The 21,641-nt window shown below is 44.5% G+C and overlaps 3 protein-coding genes across 8 annotated transcripts; all 3 read left to right on the top strand.

The window, feature by feature from the left end:
• Positions 1-8,031: 8,031 nt before the first annotated feature.
• Positions 8,032-9,747, top strand: LOC124649720 (benzyl alcohol O-benzoyltransferase-like). The gene is made up of 2 exons (XM_047189303.1): positions 8,032-8,493; positions 8,609-9,747. Exons 1-2 carry the CDS (start codon positions 8,047-8,049, stop codon positions 9,557-9,559), a joined length of 1,398 nt encoding a protein of 465 aa, XP_047045259.1. The 5' UTR covers positions 8,032-8,046; the 3' UTR covers positions 9,560-9,747.
• A 2,535-nt stretch (positions 9,748-12,282) lies between these two features.
• Positions 12,283-17,944, top strand: LOC124705787 (folylpolyglutamate synthase-like). The gene is made up of 16 exons (XM_047237483.1): positions 12,283-12,424; positions 12,517-12,644; positions 12,727-12,792; positions 13,315-13,424; positions 13,644-13,704; positions 13,879-13,962; positions 14,389-14,445; positions 14,905-14,965; positions 15,059-15,105; positions 15,248-15,325; positions 15,446-15,610; positions 15,790-16,041; positions 16,125-16,203; positions 16,625-16,780; positions 16,875-16,984; positions 17,711-17,944. The coding sequence occupies exons 1-16, from the start codon at positions 12,289-12,291 to the stop codon at positions 17,768-17,770; spliced, it is 1,650 nt and encodes a 549-aa protein (XP_047093439.1). The 5' UTR covers positions 12,283-12,288; the 3' UTR covers positions 17,771-17,944.
• A 66-nt stretch (positions 17,945-18,010) lies between these two features.
• Positions 18,011-20,684, top strand: LOC124705786 (LIM domain-containing protein PLIM2b-like). 6 transcript variants are annotated; one of them, XM_047237482.1, is made up of 7 exons: positions 18,011-18,217; positions 18,296-18,394; positions 19,271-19,384; positions 19,462-19,561; positions 19,648-19,670; positions 20,046-20,135; positions 20,392-20,684. In XM_047237482.1, the coding sequence occupies exons 2-7, from the start codon at positions 18,374-18,376 to the stop codon at positions 20,659-20,661; spliced, it is 618 nt and encodes a 205-aa protein (XP_047093438.1). In that variant the 5' UTR covers positions 18,011-18,217; positions 18,296-18,373; the 3' UTR covers positions 20,662-20,684. The 6 variants fall into 6 exon arrangements, with proteins under 6 accessions (XP_047093438.1, XP_047093433.1, XP_047093434.1 ...); XM_047237477.1 differs by having other exon boundaries at positions 18,012-18,217; positions 18,296-18,380; positions 19,227-19,384; XM_047237478.1 differs by having other exon boundaries at positions 18,012-18,217; positions 19,227-19,384.
• The last annotated feature ends 957 nt before the right edge of the window (positions 20,685-21,641 follow it).

Genomic DNA, 21,641 nt, shown 5'->3' with positions numbered 1-21,641 from the left:
TGTAATAATAAGTGAATGGGTTATGGACCCTGCTACATTCTGTTGTACTACTCTGAGGGATGTAATATTTGCGGAATGGTACTTCGTGAATGTTATATCAACGACTGGCATACTGCAACATGCAGTGGTATGCAGGGTCACCACATCTACATAGTTCGCGAACCGTAGGGTGACACACTTAAGGTTTGATGTCGTTTAAGTAGATATGGAAATATGGAATGGAGTTCGAAATTTTGTCCGGAGTCTCGGATGGGATCCAGGACATCACGAGGAGGTCCGGAATGGTCCGGAGAATAAGATTCATATATAGGAAGTCATATTCCAAGTTTGGAAATGATCCGGTGCATTTATGGCAGGTTCTAGAAGGTTCTAGAAAGTCCGGAAGAAATCACCATGGAAAGTGGAGTCCCGGAGGGACTCCACCTTGCATACCCAGCCAAACCCTAAGGGGAGGAGTCCCAGGTGGGCTCCACCATAGGTGGCCGGCCAACCCCCCGCAAGGAAGGGGTGGGAGTCCCACCTTGGGTGGGATTGCCCCCTTGGGTAGGTTTTGTCCCTTTGGTAGGTTTTGGTTTCGGGTCTTATTCGAAGACTTGGATACCAACACTTGGGGATTTCCACCTATATAATGAGGAGGAGAGGGAGGGGGATGACTACTCTTGGCCGCACCACCTAGGGCCCCCCCATGGCCGGCGCCCTAACCCCCTCTCTCTTCCCAAACCCTAGCGCCCCTCCTCCACATACTACTCCCGCAGCGCATAGGCGAAGCCCTGCCGGAGTTCTCCACCACCACCACCACGCCGTCGTGCTGCTGGGATTCCGAGGAGTATCTACTAGTTCCACTGCCCGCTGGAACGGGGAGAAGGACGTCATCTTCATCAACACCGAACGTGTGACCGAGTACGGAGGTGCTGCCCGATTGTGGCACCGTCAAGATCTTCTACGCGCTTTTGAAAGCGGCAAGTGATCATCTTCTGCAACAACGAGATCTAATCTCGTAGGCTTTGGAAATCTTCAAGGGTTAGTCTCGTTCATCCCCTCGTTGCTACCGTCTTCTAGATTGCATCATAGCTTGGATTGCGTTCTCGCGGTAGGAAATTTTTTGTTTTCTATGCTACGAATCCCTTCAAAGCCATGATTCATGGTGGAGGTTTCAGTTTGGACAATTAATCCTCAATCTCTTATGAGAATATTATCTGTTGTTGAATGCTTATGCATTAAAGAGGAGTCCATTATCTGTTGTATGTCCCGGTATGGATGTCTAAGTTGAGAATAATCAAAAGCGAGAAATCCAATGTGATCTTTCTCCTTAGACCTTTGTAAAGGCGGCATAGAGGTACCTCTTTGTGACACTTGGTTGAAACATATGATATGCAATGATAATCCATGTTAATCCAAGTTAATTAGGACAAGGTGCGAGCACTATTGGTATACTATGCATGAGGCTTGCAACTTATAGGATATCTTATACATAACACATATGATTTATTACTACCGTTGACAAAAAAAATTCTATGTTTTCAAAATGAAAATCTCTAGCACAAATATAGTAATCCATGCTTCCCTCTGCGAAGGGCCATTCTTCTACTTTATTGTTGAGTCAGTTTACCTATTCTTTCTATCCCAGAAGCAAACACTTGTATCAACTGTGTGCATTGATTCTTACATGTTTACTTATTGCACTTGTTATATTACTTTGTGTTGACAATTATCCATGAGATAAATATGTTGAAGTTGAAAGCAACCGCTGAAACTTATATCTTCCTTTGTGTTGCTTCAAAGCTTTCTACTAAGAATTTATTGCTTTATGAGTAACTCTTATGCAAGTCTTATTGATGCTTGTCTTGAAAGTATTATTCATGAAAAGTCTTTGCTATATGATTCATTTGTTTACTCATTATCTTCACCATTGCTTCGAATCGCTGCATTCATCTCATATGCTTTACAATAGTATTGATCAAGATTGTGATAGCATGTCACTTCAGAAATTATCCTTGTTATCGTTTACCTACTCGAGGGCGAGTAGGAACTAAGCTTGGGGATGTTTGATACGTCTCAAACGTATCTATAATTTCTTATGTTCCATGCTACTTTTATGATGATACTCACCTGTTTTATACACATTATATGTCATTATTATGCATTTTCCGGCACTAACCTATTGACGAGATGCCGAAGAGCCGATTCTTTGTTTTCTGTTGTTTTTGGTTTCGAAATCCTACAAAGGAAATATTCTCGGAATTGGACGCAATCAACGCCCAGGGTCTTATTTTTCCACGAAGCTTCCAAAAGACCGAAAGGGAAACGAAGTGGGGCGACGAGGCGCCGCCACACTAGGGCCGCGCGGCCTAAGGGTGGCCCGCGCCGCCCTGGCGTGTGGGGCCCTCATGTCGCCCCTAAACCTACCCTTCCGACTACTTAAAGCCTTCATCGCGAAACCCCCAATACCGAGAGCCACGATACGGAAAACCTTCCATAGACGCCTCCGCCGCCAATCCCATCTCGGGGGATTCAGGAGATCGCCTCCGGCACCCTTCCTGAGAGGGAAATCATCTCCCGGAGGGCTCTTCATCGCCATGATCGCTTCCGGATCGATGTGTGAGTAGTTCACCCCTGGACTATGGGTCCATATCAGTAGCTAGATGGTTGTCTTCTCCTCATTGTGCTATCATGTTATCATGATCAAGATCATCTATTTGTAATGCTACATGTTGTGTTTGTTGGGATCCGATAAATATTGAATACTATGTCAAGTTGATTATCAATCTATCATGTATGTTGTTTATGTTCTTGCATGCTCTCCGTTGCTAGTAGAGGCTCTGGCCAAGTTGATACTTGTGACTCCAAGAGGGAGTATTTATGCTCGATAGTGGGTTCATGCCTCCATTGAATGCGGGACGATGACGAGAAAGTTCTAATGTTGTGGATGTGTCTGTTGCCACTAGGGATAAAACATCAATGCTTTGTCTAAGGATATTTGTGTTGATTACATTACGCACCATACTTAATGCAATTGTCCGTTGTTTGCAACTTAATATTGGAAGGGGTTCGGATGATAACTCTGAAGGTGGACTTTTTAGGCATAGATGCATGCTTGGATAGCGGTCTATGTACTTTGTCGTAATGCCCCGATTAAATCTCATAGTACTCATCATGATATATGTATGTGCATTGTTATGCCTTCTTTATTTGTCAATTGCCCAACTGTAATTTGTTCACCCAACATGCTATTTATCTTATGGGAGAGACACCACTAGTGAACTGTGGACCCCGGTCCATTCTTTACATCACGAAATACAATCTACTGCAATACTTGTTCTTTACTTGTTCTTCGCAAACAAACATCATCTTCCACACTATACATCTAATCCTTTGTTTACGGCAAGCCGGTGAGATTGACAACCTCACCGTTACGTTGGGGCAAAGTACTTTGATTGTGTTGTGCAGGTTCCACGTTGGCGCCGGAATCCCTGGTGTTGCACCGCACTACACTCCTCCACCAACAACCTTCACGTGTTCCTTGACTCCTACTGGTTCGATAACCTTGGTTTCTTACTGAGGGAAAACTTGCTGTTGTACGCATCACACCTTCCTCTTGGGGTTCCCAACGGACGTGTGTCTTGCACGCAATCAGTCGGCAACATTGAGATCACTATGGATATTAAAGACGCTATAACATGGAAATTCACTAATGATGGGCACTACTCTGCTTTACGGGCATACACAAAGAAATTTGAAAACTTAATTCACTCAATGCTTGAAGGCATGATACGGAAGGTTTAGGCCCCACCTAAATGCAAATTCTTTGCATGGTTGGTCCTGCAAAACAAAATTTGGATGGCGGATAGGCTGGTTAAAAGAAAATAGCCAAATTGTGGCAATTGCCCACTTTGCAATCAAGTGCAAGAATTTGTATTGTATTTTTTCTGCAAATTTCGGTGCACCATTCACATTTGAAATGCTCTCTTTCCTTGGTTTGGTTGACAAGACATATATACAACATTACTGGAAAATGAAGATTGCGTGAAAGATTGATGGGAGAAGTTGGCTTTGGAACAAGAAGGCATTAGGAAATCCATGGCTTCAATACTCATGCTTGTGTCTTTGGAAGTCTGGAAAGAGAGAAATTCTAGGGTCTTCCACAACCGCGCATCATCGACGATGATGCTTATCGTTAATATCAAAGAAGAGAGTACCTTGTGGGGCTGGCAAATTTTTTGTGTAATGCTATATTAGGAGAGTAGCTGAAGTCTTAGACTTGGCCTAGGCATTTGTGTGAAACCTCTAAGCTTCATATTATTTAATAAAAATGGCAAATATTTTGCCTTGCTTCAAGAAAAACATTGTACTAACTAGGTTGTGTGTAACTTCCTGTGCATATCTAGGAGGGGGTACTCTTCAATTGTATACTTCCCCTGGCTCTAAGTACAGGTTTTTGCGAATCTAGACAGATTTTAGTCTATATTTGTGTAAATGCGTGACGAGTGTTTAGGCTGAAGGGAGGATTAAAAAAATAGTTGAAACAAACTACTGTACATAGAAAATATGCGGAAGTTTCATCTATAAAATCAGTGCAAATTCCCCTTCGAAAAGCAACACGGTTAACTTCGAGAATTTTTTTTTTTTTTGAACAGGGAAAGGCCCAGAGCTGCATTCATATCAAGTCAGTGGGGGTACAAAGTTAATACAGGACCGTAAAGAAACAAAAAGAACAGACCAGTCCTGCAATTTAGCAGAAAGGACCCTAGAAAAAATACAAGAAAAGCAATCAAGTCCTTCTTCTCCTCCACCGGGATAACTTGGATTCCATGGCCGGCCACTCTCTCCTTCACCGGGGACAAAACCACTTGGAAAGGAAAGAACGTTGAACGCCGCCGGAAATCCATAAGAGGGCCTCCGTCTTGGAGGTTCAGTTGATGCTTTCACACGCATCTGGAGTGGCTGCCTCATCAGCCTAAAATCATGGCGGCAAGCAGCGGCCACCATTGGATCAACTCCAACTTGCAGCAAGGTTCCCCACCACCCTGCCGATTGGAAGAACGCGGTCTCTGCTCTGCTCCTTCTCCTCGCCACCATGGCCGGCCGGAAGGAAGCTCACATCACCGCTTCTAGAAATCCGAGGGTGGAGACGCTTATTGGAAGAGCCCGCAGCGAAGAACTCCTCATCTGATTTCCTCCTTGGAAGTACATCAGAGAAGCTCGATGACGGCCGCTCGGTGGCGCGCCCGACCACACGAACGGAAGAACTCACAGCCTTATTGTCGGAGATCCCTAAGCTCAGCCTTGCCACACGCAGCAGCTCCTGCCACCAAAGCTTCACGGTGACAAAAACGAGACTCAGGACATACCAGATCCGGCCGTAGAGATCTAGTATTCTACTCCCACACTCCATAAAGGAACAACAACTACATCTAGACCTACTATGTACAGTGGGAAAGCCGGCGCCGCACCTCAGCCATCTCCGAGCGTCACCGCCGGAGAGGACCTTGGTTTGGCCCGGAACGCACACAGAGACTCTCAGATACTGTAGCAAGCAGAGAGACGGGAGGGGATAAGAATGAGCCTCCTGCAAGATTTAACTTCGAGAATGATGTCTTCCTTTTCTTGTGAAAGTATGTATCTAGTTCGTCTGGTCTTTTGGTCACAACTCACAAGTCTTTCCCCACGTCTACATAAAAGGAGGTCAAGAACAGTGGAGTAACGTTGTCAGTATCCAAAGCAATCTAGTCTAGTCCTCAACTTATTCTCGTTTATGTTATTCCAGGGTGGTTGAAAGTGGCATCAGTTTCGTTTCAGCCAGTGACATGACTGATATATTTATAACGACTTGGGCTAGTCAGACCACTTGCTTGTCTACTTGAGCACTACAGTACAATATACTTGGTCTCACGAACAAATGACTGGTTACTACTCCGTAGGTCTTTCCTTTCCGTTCTCATGACTGGGCAGTTGGCAGGTTATTTCCACATCGATCAGTAAAGAGAAGAAAGAAACCGTAGTTTGCAGGTGTTTTCCAAGCACGGTCACACTAAAAGACGTACAACCGTACATGACTTCACCGGAAACTGCAATGATACTGCTAGTCCATCTACAAACAGTGGTCATTTTTAAACATAAGGCCTATGGTCGGCTTTATAAATAAAGTCCATCTACAAGCAGTGGTCATTTTCATGCAAGAAAACGGAACATATAGCTGTAAACTGGTAGGTTCTTTAACATATATCCCCTCTGTTTACAAATATAAGATGTTTGAAACGTTTCAAAATAAACTAGATACACATAATAGTGAGTGAATCTACACACTAAAAATAACTAAACACATACCAAAATAGATTAATCTACTTTTTTTTTGCGAAACACAGTACAATCAAAGACGCTCACACATACACGCACACACTCATCCCTATGAACACACGCAGACCCTATCCTTATGAGCACCTCCAAGAGACTGTGTCGAAGAACTGATCCGGCGGGTCTTGAGATTGACGAAGTCACCACAGACGCCTCGTTGTCGACTAAAACGTCGCCTCACATGAAAAATATTCCATCTTTATGAAACATTAAAGTGTCAAATCTGATATTTGAATATACTAAAAGCTAATAGTGTTACATTAGTGAGCAGAGGGAGTACAAGATAATAGAGTTGGTCGGTTACCCATTGTCTGCTCCTGTAATTGGAAAATATGAACGACTGGCCAGCAATGGGCTGCACCTTGCATGAAACTACAGTGTGGTGTCCTATCTGCTTCTTGTTATTCCGTTTGGGCATAAGAGTATCTTCAATTTAGTGTGGTATCATATCTCCCAGCCACTCCGCATTTGTCCGTTTTGGAAGGCCAAAGCAGTCTTGTCCGTGGTCTATCCGCCTCTGCATCCAACGGCCCCCCAAATGGATAGTCCGTGTCCACCTTAGGAATATTTTTTATTATTTTGATTCTCTTTATAAATATACACAACACTATTTGCTAAATTTAAATACAATTTACACAAATAAATAATTAACCAAATGAAATGTATGGTTTCAAATTTAATAACCTGGCGCCTAGTATGAAAGTACCAAAACAACCACAAATCAACCATAGTTCATACGAACATATAAAATGGCGAGAAATGATCTTCTCATACCAATTTCTTGTTGCATTCTCCATGAGGCTTAGATCGGCCATCTTGATTCGGTTCACGTTTGATCAGCTCTACAATATCTTGGGTGAATTTTATGGCCGCTTGCATGAAAAAAATCTCAGCTCGCTTTTATTTGTAAGGAAATTCTAATACTCCCTCGAATTCATATTACTTGACACTAGTATGGATATATCTAGAACTAAAATATATCTATACACATCTACATTAGAGACAACTAAGATGAATCGGAGGGAGTATTCATGTTCCCCCGAAAACAAATGCCCATGCAGGTCGGGTTAGCATTCAAATCGTTCTCCCCATCCCCATCTCTCAATCTGAGCCATCCAGTTCAAAGTCAAACGGCGCTGCTGGACGTTGAGCGGTCGATGGAGCCGGAGTACGTCCCGCTTGCTCACACATGAATGGCGACTTCCGCAGCACACGCCCCCGACCACCGCGTTGGCCGTGGTCAAGTCAGTCATCGATGTGATGCCCCCCGTTGCTCGTCCACACTGTATTATTTCCGTATTATTTCTAGCAGCATTCGAAAGAAAAAAATCAGTGTCAGTGAACTGCCCGCTAATTTCAACCCAACTGCTAACAAATACAAAGTGGGTACATTGGAGTATATCTCACTGTCAGTGTCACTTTCAGAGTAGCTGCGCGTGTATATATAGTGCCCTACCACTCCATTTCTCCACAAACTAGCAGCACGAGCAGGAGCAAACACACGAGCTCGCCCCCGCACCTCGATCACCTCTATCCTAGCTCCTCCTTCTACTCGTGCACCTAGCAGGCTAGCAGCAGCAGCAAACACAAGAGCTAGCGCCCGAAGCCCCGCACCATCGATCGATCACCTCTATCGTCCAAGCTCAACCTCCTCCTCCTCGTGCACTAGCTGAGAATCATCCTGAGAAAGTGCTGATGGCGGGCTCGGCGGCGTCGTTGAAGTTCACGGTGCGGAGGAAGGCGGCGGAACTGGTGGCGCCGGCGGGGCCTACGCCGCGCGAACTGAAGCGGCTCTCCGACATCGACGACCAGGACGGTCTGCGGTTCCACATCCCCGTCATCCAGTTCTACCGCCGCAACGCGTTCATGAGCGGCAGGGACCCCGCGGCGGTGGTCCGGGACGCCGTGGCCAGGGCGCTCGTGCACTACTACCCGTTCGCCGGCCGGCTTAGGGAGCTCGAGGGCCGCAAGCTCGCCGTCGACTGCACCGGCGAGGGCGTGCTATTCATCGAGGCCGACGCGGACGTCCGCCTCGAGCACTTCGGCGACGCCCTGCAGCCGCCCTTCCCGGGGCTCGAGGAGCTCGTCTTCGACGTCCCCGGCTCGTCCGAGGTCCTGGGCACGCCACTCCTCCTCTTCCAGGTAATTTAGTTTTCATTGTCATGGAACACTAGCGCACACGTTTACCTACGTTCACGTGAACGTACAAGCATTTTCGGTGCGCGCGTGGCTCACTATGGTGCATACGTACGTGCAGGTGACACGGCTGTCGTGCGGAGGCTTCATCCTGGCGGTGCGGCTGATGCACACCATGTCAGACGCGCAGGGGCTGGTGCAATTTCTGGCCGCCGTCGCGGAGCTGGCGCGGGGCGCCAGCCGCGCCACGGTGCCGTCCGTGCTCCCGGTGTGGAGGCGAGAGCTGCTGGAGGCGCGAAACCCGCCGCGCCCTGGCTTCGCTCACCGGGAGTACGACGAGGTGCCGGACACCAATGGGACCATCATTCCGCTCGACGACATGGCGCACCGCTCTTTCTTCTTCGGGGCCAAGGAGGTCGCCGCCATCCGGTCCCACCTGGCGCCGGGCCTCCGGAAGCGCGCCACCACTTTCGAAGTCCTCACGGGCTGCCTGTGGAAGTGCCGCACCGTGTCGCTCGCCCCCGACGCCGACGAGGAGATGCGGATGATCTGCATCGTCAACGCCCGCGGCGGCAAGGGCAAGCAGAGCGCCATCCCGAGCGGCTACTACGGCAACGCGTTCGCCTTCCCGGTGGCCGTGTCGGCCGCGGGCGAGCTGTGCGCGAGGCCCCTGAGCTACGCCGTGCGGCTGGTGAAGGAGGCCAAGGGGGAGGTGGACGGCGAGTACATGCGGTCGGTGGCGGACCTGATGGTGCAGCGCGGGCGGCCGCACTTCACGGTGGTGCGCGCGTACCTGGCGTCGGACGTCACCAAGGCCGGCTTCGGCGACCTGGATTTCGGGTGGGGCAGGCCCGTGTACGGCGGTCCGGCCAAGGGCGGCGTGGGCGCCATCCCCGGCGTGGCCAGCTTCCTCATCCCGTTCAAGAACGCCAAGGGCGAGGACGGCATCGTCATTCCCATGTGCCTGCCCGGCCCCGCCATGGACAAGTTCGTGGAGGAGATGGGCAAGCTGCTGCGCCCGGCTATCGACGTCGCCGAAATGTTCCCCGCCATGATCAAATCTGCGCTCTGAATCAGCTAACGTGCGTGCGCTGTCCCGTCGCCCGTCAGTTTCGCTATCCGTAATTGCGTCGCGTGGTTCTTGGTTAGCGATCGAAGTAGTAGTTAGTCAGTGGTCAAATTTAATCCGCAGTTGGTGTGTGGTGCGAGCTGTGCTTTTGTGATAGAGCGAAGTGAAGGATACAACGGATTGTATGTGTATAAATGCCCTGCAGTGTAATGGTGTGTGTATATGTAAGCAATCAACAGTGAGGTTGATTTCTGGAATATGAGTCTGTATCAAAGTTCTAAATAGCCCACGATATCTCGGAAATTCAATTCAGCTCTCAGTGCATATGCTTCCTTTACCAAAAAATAAATAAATCAAAGTGTTGGTTTTTTTTTGATAAAATAATCTACATGCACATCTCCATAACATACGTGCGTTTGTCAAGTTTCGCGAAAAACCGATATGTTTTGTGTCCTATATAAAAAAAGATAAATTTTGCTGCTAACCATAAAGCTTTTGCGGCTAAACATAAAGCTTTTGCAGCTTTATGTGCGTGTAGCACGTGAAGATGTACGTGCAAATTTTTTGTTGTAATTTTTTTAACATTTTAAAATATGTCTAAGATGCATTTCAAAATAAAGGGTGTATATATTCTCATGAGCCAAAACCACCACCCACACTATGTCTTGATTATAGCCTTTTAGGAGACCTCCTGCTACGGTTATGTCAGTTATAAATAGCCTAGCTAAGCTATAACCTTAGTTAACCCCTAGTTAACCTCAAATTTAGCCGTTGTACTTCATGTTTTATGAATTTATCTTTTCTTCTTATTTTTATTTCATGTTGCGTTGAATAGTTGAATAAGTTGTAGCTTGAATCATGTTTGAATCATAATATTCCTTTTTTGGCAAGATATGACTGAATTTTTTTATTTTTTTTAAAACCCTATATAAAGTAGCCAGCTGTAGCCTTTCTTACCTTTTGAAAATGTCGAAATAGCCTAACTACGGTATGTAGGCACATACGTTGGCAATCAAGAGATGAGAGGTAGGTTTGTGTACTTGTGTTATGCAAATTTGGAAGGACCTCACGATATGGATTGCATATAGATTAATAGGCTTATTGTAAAAATAAGCATGAATCCTAAAAGATTTGAAGGATAGATGATAACGAGACATCAACATACAAAGGACAACATGAGATAGTATGGGCCAACCTATTGATTTTCCTAGAACTACGAGCAAAGACAACATTAGAAAAACCTATACACTGCATTTGGGTGTATGATATCAAGCTTGCAATTTGCCGTTTCGTATTTGGAGGCCCGAATTCCACCATTTAGATGTGCTTGGTATTGTGGTATGCAACCAAAGCAAATACCAAGCCTGCTCCGCGTGCACCCTCGCCCTACCGCAATACAGAGGGGAATCCTTCAGTTTTGCTTGGATTTCGCAACCTCTCACGAGTACACCTTGGCCCCTTCTACTCCTGAACAGAATCGAGCTTGCTCGGGACAAGATACCACTAGCCTGCAATAGCGCATTCCGATGATGCCATAGCAAAAGATTGCGGCGAGCTACGCATAGAGGAGAGGGGGCGGTGAGCGGAGGAATTCCAAGGGTGGGGGTGGGGAGGAGCTAGTCTGACAAGCAACATCAGCTAGAGGGGCGAGAGAATCCGCGCGATTTTCAGGGATCGAAAGAGGAGACTACTATGAGAAGAGAGGTGTGATGGAGAAGACCAAGGGTCTGTTTGGAACTTTGGATAGCAGCCGTGGCTTGCCCAACCAAATTTTTGGTCGTTGACTAGTACTGCCGGTTCCGTTTGGATTAGAGCCAAAGAATCGCAACCACGCCAATATTTTGGTCGCCCCCTTCAGTTTTCGTGCCCGCGCGTTGGCTAGACTCCGGCGGCAAAATCCATCGCCAAATATTTGGCGTGCCAATTTTGGCGGGGCTGGCTGGGGCACGATCCAAACAGCCCCCAAGACCAGTCGATGGTTGAACCGATTGAACTAAGAAGTCGTTTGGAAGCCAGGTTTTCATTTCATTTGTAGCATTTTGAAATGAATACATGTATTCATTTCATTTACATTGTAATTCCAGAAATGGACACTTGTTTGGTTGCCACAGGAATTGTAAATGTTAGTAGAATTCAATATTGAATTTGTTTGGTTGCCACAGGAATTGTGAATGACAGGTTTCAGTTCGGAATTGTGATTACACATGGCATCATTTTGCTGGATTTTCTAAATGAAATGATGGCCCAATTCTGTGGCAACCAAATAGCCCACCTATGGAATTTTAAAATGAATTCCAGGATTTCAGGTTCAAATGATGGATACCAAACGACCTCTAAGGGTTTTCAAAGAAAAGAAAATGCTCAGCTTGTTTTTGAACATACGGTTTGCCGCTTGAACAATAATAATAACGGGCCAAGCTGCCGTCATAACGCGCGGCAAAACGCCCCAAACTACAAACGGGCCACAACCTGCCTCGTAACCCGTAAAGCCCAATAAAACTCAGAGATACGAGGCCCGTCTCTGTCGAATACGGCTAGAACCCCAACGCAAAGCGACGATAAAACAAGGTGAGCGCTCCGCATCACACGATTGGTGTGAGCGAGCGATGCGCGCGAGCGGCGGCGCGAGCCCACCACCCGCACCACCGAAGCGCTCCGCCTCTCCGACCACCACCACCACCACCACCACCGCCGCCACCAAACTACCAGTGCGCGCCTCCTCCTCCCTCGCCATGCCGCCCCCTCGCCTCGCCCACCTCCGCCGCCTCCTCTCCCTCCACTCCCCGCCTCCCCACCCGCTCGCCCCCAGCCCCGTCCGCCCGCTCCCGCTCCTCCTCCCCCGCGCCATGGCCGGCGCCGCACACGCAGGTAAGCTCGCGGGCCGAACCGAAACCGGGACCTTCTCTGTGCAGCGTTTGGTTGTGGCGAATGATTCCGTGGTGCGTGGTGGGTGGGCGCAGGTGTGGCGACGGGGTCGGCGGAGTACGAGGAGGTGCTTCGGTGCCTCTCGTCGCTCATCACGCAGAAGGTGCGCGCGGACACGGGCAACCGCGGCAACCAGTGGGAGCTCATGGCCAAGTACCTGCAGGTGGTGTTTCTGCGACGGTGCCTCTTCGATTAGTCCGTGGCTTGCTTAGTTGTTCCTGACTGGGGTTTGGTTGTTCTGCCAGATACTAGAGCTAGAGGAACCGATCGCGCGGCTGAAGGTGGTTCACGTTGCGGGGACCAAAGGGAAGGTGAGTGTGCAGCTGCGCGCCGTCTCAGGGATGGCTGTGCTGCATTACACCGATCCGAACTTATTTGGATGGGTTAGGCGTGCGGTTTCAGTAACATATTTATCGGTCACCAAGCTCAGCAATAAGCGTAACAGGATGGACCAAATTTAGCCGTTGTGTGCATTTCGACTTTATTTCCACATGAAACATTGGACTGCCTGCTTTGCTCTTTATATGTGTGTTTGTGCCTTTGGGGGAGTGATGCGAGCTGATTTCGAGCGGTTTACTTTAGAAATTTCCATACTTGGTGACAACGTAGCCTTTTCCTGAGGCCTTGATTCTTATTGAAGTTTAGTGCTTGTAGTTTTTGGAATGTGTATCGTGTTTTTTAGTTGTTTCTGATAATAGTTTATGACTTAGTGATATCTGACCAATGTATACTGAGCAACACTTTCTGGTTGTTCTCGTCCACATTTTCTGAGTCAATCCTTTGTGATGTTCTTGCAAAGGTGTTCACAGCTATGTACGTTTTCTATCTGTTAGGGTTCGACCTGCACATTTGCCGAGTCAATCCTTCGGTCATGTGGTTTCCGCACTGGACTGTTCACCTCTCCGCACTTGATTGATGTCCGTGAGCGGTTTCGGCTTGATGGGTACTTTTCTCTTTGCTGCACTACTGCATTTGTTTATTTATTTATTTATTTATTTATTTTTGAATGAAACTATTTATTTGCTTCTCATAATGGTATCTTACCCTATTTTAGACTCGAGGAGATTTCTGTTGTTGACTTGATTGAACTTATTTAATTCGTCCTATCACTATGCATCATTGTGCTTACTTGTTGTCTTTTTTTTTTCTGGTGAGGTTATAGGCTGGACATTTCAGAAGAAAAGTTTATTAGGTATTTCTGGTGGTGTTGGAACAAATTGAAGGTAAATGTCACCTGTTTTGTTTCATATGGTGGCATTGCGGCTGCATCACTTTGAAGTGAGACTGAAATAAACACTTCTGGAATCTGCATCATTTCCTTCTATGTACGTAGTAGTGTATACTTAGTGATTTCCCTAAAACACCCATTGATGTGGTCAATTTTGTTTACCTTCCAGGTCAAGACTGGTGATGATATTCCAATGCCAGCATACTTTAGGTTCCTTGCACTGTTAGCATTTAAGATTTTTTCTGATGAGCAGGTTAATACTCTGTGAATACTTTACTATCGATAACCTTTCACTCTTGTGTCGTTTTTTTTTTCTTGTGTGTTGATTTTGAAGACTTTCACACATCTAAAAAGTAGATAACTGTGGACGTGCACTCATTCTATATCAGATTAATCTGTACGTTTATGAAAGAAAAGGCGCTTAGCTTCATTGAATCTAACAGGCTGCCACTGCCCACCTCCATAGCAAATTTTTTTATCAGCTTCACTCGAATTATCTGCAGCCTATGCTACTAGCAGATATGTGATATGCATAGTAATTTGAACTATGAAAGGGTGGGTAAGTTTATTTAGAAGCATCGTTATTGTTTAGGTAGATGAGCATGTGTGTACTTCTCAAGTATCAGGGCTGCATATGTGATGCTTTTATATAACCTACTCATTTTGTGTGTTTAAGCAGGTGGATGTAGCTGTGCTCGAAGTGGGTTTGGGAGGGAAATATGATGCAACGAATGTGGTGTGTGACATTTCTATTACCATTTTGTATTAAAAAAATGCAGATTTGTGTGGAAGTGTTTGTATGACATAATTGCCAATCAAAAAGTAAGCTCATGCACCAGCACAAGTTGTCCTTTTGACATAAATATGTCATCTTGACCCTTCTTTTTATGCAATGTCATCAATTTTTTTTAAAACAACAATGCCAACTTGACATTCTGATTTGAATACTAAGTATCTGTGTTTATACTTTAGTGACATAAAGGCTGGGCTGTGATCACAGGTGCAAACTATGGTAGAGTGCCTGTACCATAGTTCGTTCATCTATCTACCTACTAAATCTCTAAGCTATTTAGAATCTGTTTGGGGTCCATTCTGAACTTATGTCTCTTTCAACTTTAGCCCACCGAGTTCATCGCCAGCATCTTGACTTTAAAAGACTTATGAGCATAACATGTGAAAATTGAAAAATTTGCAGGTGAAAGCCCCTGTAGTTTGTGGGATATCTTCCCTTGGATATGATCACATGGAAATTCTTGGTTAGTCATGAAACTGAAAGAAGATGTACCTTTACACCCATGTAAACTTGTGTCGTGCATGCTGCCAATGCTTGTTGTGTGGTCCATGCGCAGGAAATACACTTGGAGAAATTGCTAGGGAGAAGGCTGGAATATTGAAGGTTTCTTTTCGACCTTTTCCTTCAAAATAGTTGTTAAAAAAGCGTATCATGTTTGCTTTGCTCCTATATCATTCAGCTGACAACAGCTGTAACTAAATTTGACTGTCGTTTTGTTCCCGCCTGGCTTTTTTCGTCAACACAGAAAGGAATTCCAGCCTATACAGTTCCACAACCAGCAGAGGCAATGTCTGTACTGAAGCAGAGAGCTTCTGAATTGGGTGTATGTTATACTCCGTGCTACTTTTTTTTTGGTCGCCACCCTGCCTCGCGCACTCTAGTTTTAATGAACTTGACTAGAAATTGGTCCAGTTTTTAATTTATGAAACTTAATCTATTAAAGGTTTCTATCCGAGTAGTCCCACCTTTGGACCCACGACAATTAGAAGATCAACCTCTTGGACTGCATGGTGAGCACCAATACATGAATGCAGGCCTTGCAGTTGCACTGGCTAATACCTGGCTTGAGAAGCAAGGACATTTGGACAGAATACATGTCAAAGATCATGTAAGTACTCCAAACTGTCTTTTACTACTCCCTCTGGCCCAAATTAATTGGCGCAGCCATATACTATGTCCAGGACAAGTTTACTCTTGAGCTGCGTCAATTAATTTGGGTTGGAAGGAGTACTATCTATTTCCACAAAAGGAAAGTTAGGATCAATTATAATTTTACTATGAGTGCAGGGTACCTTGCCAGATCAGTTCATCAAAGGGCTATCAATTGCTTGTTTGCACGGCAGAGCACAGATTGTCCCGGATCCACAAGTGAGCTCAGAATGTAAGGATACAAGTTGTCCCCTAGTTTTCTATTTGGATGGGGCACATAGCCCAGAAAGTATGGAAATATGCGCAAAGTGGTTTACCCATGTTACAGAAAAGGATATAACACAACCAGGTCCTTTGGAGCAGCCTCGCAGTAGCAGCAATTCTAAGAAGGTATGTTATCCCTTGGAGTGGTAACCTTTCTGATTAAACTAAATTGACTCTATCTCTTATTCACATTCTCTTGGTCCTTCTAGTTTCTCCTGTTCAATTGCATGTCTGTAAGAGATCCTCAGAGATTGCTTCCACGTCTTCTAGTTACATGCGCTCAAAAAGGTATGCCAGTCGAATTCTCTGTTGATGTGTTGATAATGATCTTGAGCAATGTAATGATTTCGTTTTGTAGTTACTCATCATGTTTGGAGGAAACAAATTTCTCCTAGAACAATTGTTCTCTTCGATTTCTGCTTCCACTAGAACAATTGCTTTAGCTACGGCTTTTGTAAACAGCCTTGCATTTGTTTTCTTGGAATTAATTAAATGGGCAGAGTGCCTGCATTTCATCTCAAAGATAAAGTTGTTCATTTTCGTGTTATGTATTTCGTTAATGCCTTGAATGGTTGAATGAACCAGCATCCAGTTGAGGACTCTGTAAAGTCGCTTGCATTTTTTAAAGTTCAAAATTAAGAATACATTTGACTATCTGTATTGTAGACCCTTTCATTGGTCTTCTGTAATGATCAGTTATTCTGCACAGGTCTTCACTTTGATCAGGCCTTATTTGTGCCAAACCAATCGCAGTACACCAAGCTTGGTTCCCATGCATCACCACCTTCAGGGCGAGAGCAGATTGATTTGTCATGGCAATTGTCGCTCCAAACGGTTTGGGAAAACCTACTTCATGGAGAGAAAGGTATTCTAGAATTCATCACACTTAGTTCTGAGTTATACTGTCAGACGACCATTGAATTGGGGATGATTGATGCACTCGAATGGGAACGATGCAGGTCTAAATGGCCCAAGTTCAAGCGGGACTAGTTTAGTTTTTGAATCCCTTCCATCGGCAATTAAATGGCTAAGGAAAACTTCTCGAGAAAACCAATCTACTTCATGCCAGGTGAAAACTTTAGATATTTGTTTTCAGTAATGTTCTCTGAAATGCTTCGTACCATTACTACATCATATCATGTGACTTTGAATATTTCACCCATCCTGCCATCCATAACTTGCTACCCTCCTGTGGGCATTGTAGAATCCATAATTATTACATACTCTCTCCGTTCCGTATTAGATGTCGCTGATCTAGTGCAAATTTGTACTAAATCAACGACACCTAATATGGAACAGAAGGAGTACCTTTTACATCATTTGTGCATGTACATAGTCATCAGTCTTTTTTGGCATATACTCCTTCCTTCCAAATTTATAGCCCCCTTGTATTTTTAGATCCTCGATTTGACCAATGAAATATGTGTGATATGCCACAACGTATATCACTGGGTTCTTGTTCTAAAGAAGTTTCTAGGTACATTTTGTGTGGCATATAAATCTTTTTTTGTTGGTCAAATTAAGGACCTATAAATACGTGTGTGCCTTACAGATTTTGAAGGAGTGAGTATAATTCTTCCACCTTTTCAATTCATATTCATGTGTTTGCTTATTTCCTCCGGCTCTGCTATTCCATGATATGTCCTTCCATTTAATGCTTTGGTTTGCTTTATATTTGTTCTGGTCTGCTAATCCATGACTAAGGATATTTCTTATGCTTATTATATTTCTTATTTTGCAAGTTGCAACTGCTTTCCTACTCAAGACTTATACATTTGTTTGTACTTTGAATCAGGTCTTGGTTACTGGCTCCCTGCATCTTGTTGGTGATGTCTTAAGATTGATCAAGACCTGATTCTCCCTGCAGCTCGTTGGTGATGTCTTAAGATTGCTCAAGAAGTAAATTTAGTTGGAATACATAGTTCAGACTGAAGTGTCTGCTTACTACAGCATCATACACTGAAGCCTATTGTTATTTATAATTGGCATCTGAATGGGATACTTGAAGGGTCTTCTTAGATATGGACTAGCGCAAGCATGTTGTACTGCTTCATTTTGTGTTTCTGTCTTAGGCAATTGTACGCCACTGTAGCCTACTTTTGTTCACATGTTCAGTTGTTGTCACCCAATTTTGGAATGTACAAACAACAAATGATGTGATATGAACCTTGCCATTTTTCAAACTTGGAATGACAAAAAAATCCAACCTATTGATTTTTCAAAAGTGTTGTGGCAATTCTGAATACCCTTCATATTGGCATCCCCTGTTGGAAGATAGAGAAATAGACTGACAAATTTTCAGGTAGTTATCCTGCACATCCATCAATCATCATAATGTTACTTTTCACTGAAGCAGGACTGACATGTCACTCTTTTGCAGAACTAATTCTTGGGACTGAAGCTAGATCAAAGGTAATCCTGATTGCCGGACTTGTCGATCTGAGGAAACAGGGATTTCATGCCAGGTGATAGATCAAAAGTAGGTACATAATGTGAATTCTACGTGGTTGTTTCAACACTGTTTCTCCTGTTTCCCAGTTCATAGACTACTATAGTTACTAGCAGTTTAACTTGTTTAGATTGTTCCAGGAGCCAATTTTGTTTGTGTGCCTTAAATTTGTTTTATAAGCTTCTCGTTTCATCCTTCCATTGCTTGTGAAAAGCTGCTTGTGTTCAAGGTCACACTTCAAGGCCAAACAAGGTCTTTGCTTTTATTCATTGTATATTGAAGTGCACGTTATTTAATATGCATTCATCATATATGTTGTAAATGAGCATGTGTTTTGTGAGTGTATCAAGAATGCATGTGGGTCCTTTTGGGTGCACTAAGAATAGATTGATCAGTTTCTTCCTCCAAGAAAAGTTTGACTGACAGATAACACCGCCTTTTAATTTCGTGATACTTCTGCAGATGTATAAGACTATTGTTAGTAATGACAGTAGTTATCATTGGAAGCTAAATATAGCTGAACACTTTGTATTGGAGAATAACCACAAATGTTAGAACCATGTGAGGAGTAATCTCCAAAGTTAGCATTATGACGTGGCATATCCATTCACATCTCTGACCTTTTCCTCTGGCTTGGTGCTGGAGCCTAGCCTTTTTTCGTCTCCCGAACCTTCTGCCTTTCCCAAATCCAGTTTCAGGCATTGTATTTAAAGCCTTCGAGTGCATCTTGATCGCACCCTCTTTGGCTTTCATCTGCTTCTATTTGGTTGCAGATCGAGAGCCGAAGACAGGTGATCTTGAGAGCATTAGAAGGCTTGCGCCAGACAATTCTTAATAGCAACTGAGTGGCATATTTTGCTAGGCTTTACCCCCAAGAATATCAAGATGACATTCTCTGGCACACAGGACAAGTGCAAGGCTTGTGACAAGACCGTTCATTTCATTGACCTCCTTACCGTGGATAGCATTCCCTACCACAAGTCCTGCTTCAAATGTAGCCATTGCAAAGGCACCCTTTCGGTAATGCCCTCTTGTCGATGTTCGCACTCAGACGCATCAGTTTCTCACACCCATTGCTCTATGATTTGAACTTACAGATGTGCAACTACTCCTCCATGGATGGAGTTCTTTACTGCAAGACTCATTTTGAGCAGCTTTTCAAGGAAACAGGCACCTTCAACAAAAAATTCCCCACATGTAAGTTTGTCCTGCATCGTTCTTCCTCTGTTGTTTTTGCAATCGCAACAGGAATCTCATTACAGTATACTTGTTTTTTTTTTCAGGTGCCAAGGCAAACAATGAGCAGGTACTGCATTCTCGCCATCTATTTTATTCGATTAATCTTCATAGTTTTTTAGCCTTTTCTCTATAAAAGTACTCCCGCCTTCCTAAAATATAAGAAGTTTTGGTAGTTCAGTTTAAACGCATAAAATGGAAGTCCAAAGACGTCTTATATTTTGGAAGAGGACTGGTTTTTCTAGATATTCTGTGGGCCACGCTTATATTTGTGGTGAAAAGATTATGAAAAAATGGGCTTCCTGGTACCTGTAATGTATATTGTTGCCTGATAGGTTATCCTTGCTATTGCTTAAATGTTTCATGCAGTACAATAAGCAACACCATGCTTCCCGAATTTGTCACAGATTGCAGCTCATAAATCGTTTTTTTAAATGTTCTACAGTCTAAGGTACCAAACAAGTTATCTTCTGTGTTCTGTGGAACTCAGGACAAGTGTGCTGCCTGCAAGAAGACTGTGTACCCATTGGAGAAGGTAAACAATTCCCTTTATCCAACTATCAAGCAGTGGGAAGGGCAATTGATTGACTTGTTTTTTTTCGAGAATTATTGATTGACTTGTTCATATTTCAACTTTTGACTAACAAAAATCGAGTACCAATAGAATGCATATGCAATGTGTGTACGTACCATTCCAGTTGTTGATGAAATTACCCACATGTATGTATTATTTTCCTTGAATTCCAGGTGCGAAATAAAGCATGTCTGATAATTCCAAAATCCATTTGCAGATGACCTTGGAGGGCGAGCCCTACCACAAGACCTGCTTCAAGTGCGCCCACGGCGGCTGCCTCCTGACGACCGCCTCCTACGCGTCCCTCAACGGGATCCTGTACTGCCAGCACCACTTCTGGCAGCTGTTCAAGGAGACGGGCAGCTATGACAACTTGCTCAAGCCTGCCGCCTCGGCCAAGAACAACGATGAACCGGAGGCCACCAAGGAAGAGGTGTCGCCCGAGGACCAGCCGCTGGAAGCCGTAGAGGATCAGGAGCACTCTTAAGAACTTACACGTGAACAGTTACATGAACCTACACGCCATGCCTACACGTTTATGTTCCCCAGTACGTCCCCACGTTGATGTTGCTTTTGTGTATTGCTGTTGCTGTCCATCTTTTTTCTTTCATCTCATCGAGACACGCAGTGCTGGTACACGTCTTTTCGTCTTGGCTATTGCAATCCTGAATTCTGTATCCATCTTCTCATGTATGAGAGCAGAATTTCCACGTGTTTGGCCTAATTCAAGTCCTGAACATTCGCCATCCTCTGCTCTTCTGCAGTATCGTAACGTGCTGATTTTTTATTCCTTTCCCGTAACAGTCAGGAGACGTATGAGTGTCAAAGAAACAACCCCCGAAGGTCAGAACAAAAAGGAGAGTTGCACGTACCGAGAGATGTAAACTGGCACTCCACTCTGATGGGTTCCTTGTAGTATCAGATAGGTTGCGCGTGGTTGCTACTTGCTACCATGCTAACCTCTCATCGGAATACTCCTACTCGTCATGTTGAAACTAGAACAGCGATGTCTTTTATCCTCCCAAAAAGGAAAGCATTGTCTTTCAACTAGTAATTGCGCACGTGCAAAGCATGCTTGGAGTGATAAACTAAAGAAAACATATACGTACTAGCAAAGAAAACGAAATTTAAACAAATTGATTGTCTTTTTAGTTTCATCAAACTTAAACTCTGCTTGGAGCTCAAGCACATGCTGTCATCTCAATCAATTGCGGGCAAAGTAATATGAAATCTCGGCAAAATGTTAACTAAACTAATATTGCATAAAAAAAATATGTAAAAACATATGCAACCAAGGGAAGGAGCTTGGGAGCACCGAGCGTCGACAAGGCGTGTTGTAAATGTAACGAGGAGACTAGAACAGGAAAACATTTACAACGAATTCCACCTTTTACCCCTCATTTGTATATTTGTGATGGTACTTATCCGGTTTAAATTCCGTGCTATATATTTTACCACAAAATTATT

Source organism: Lolium rigidum, chromosome 4 (assembly GCF_022539505.1).
Source record: "Lolium rigidum isolate FL_2022 chromosome 4, APGP_CSIRO_Lrig_0.1, whole genome shotgun sequence".
In the NCBI taxonomy this organism is placed as follows: Eukaryota; Viridiplantae; Streptophyta; class Magnoliopsida; order Poales; family Poaceae; genus Lolium; species Lolium rigidum.
The sequence above is the reverse complement of the archived record's forward strand: the minus strand, read 5'-3'. Positions and strand labels throughout refer to the sequence as shown.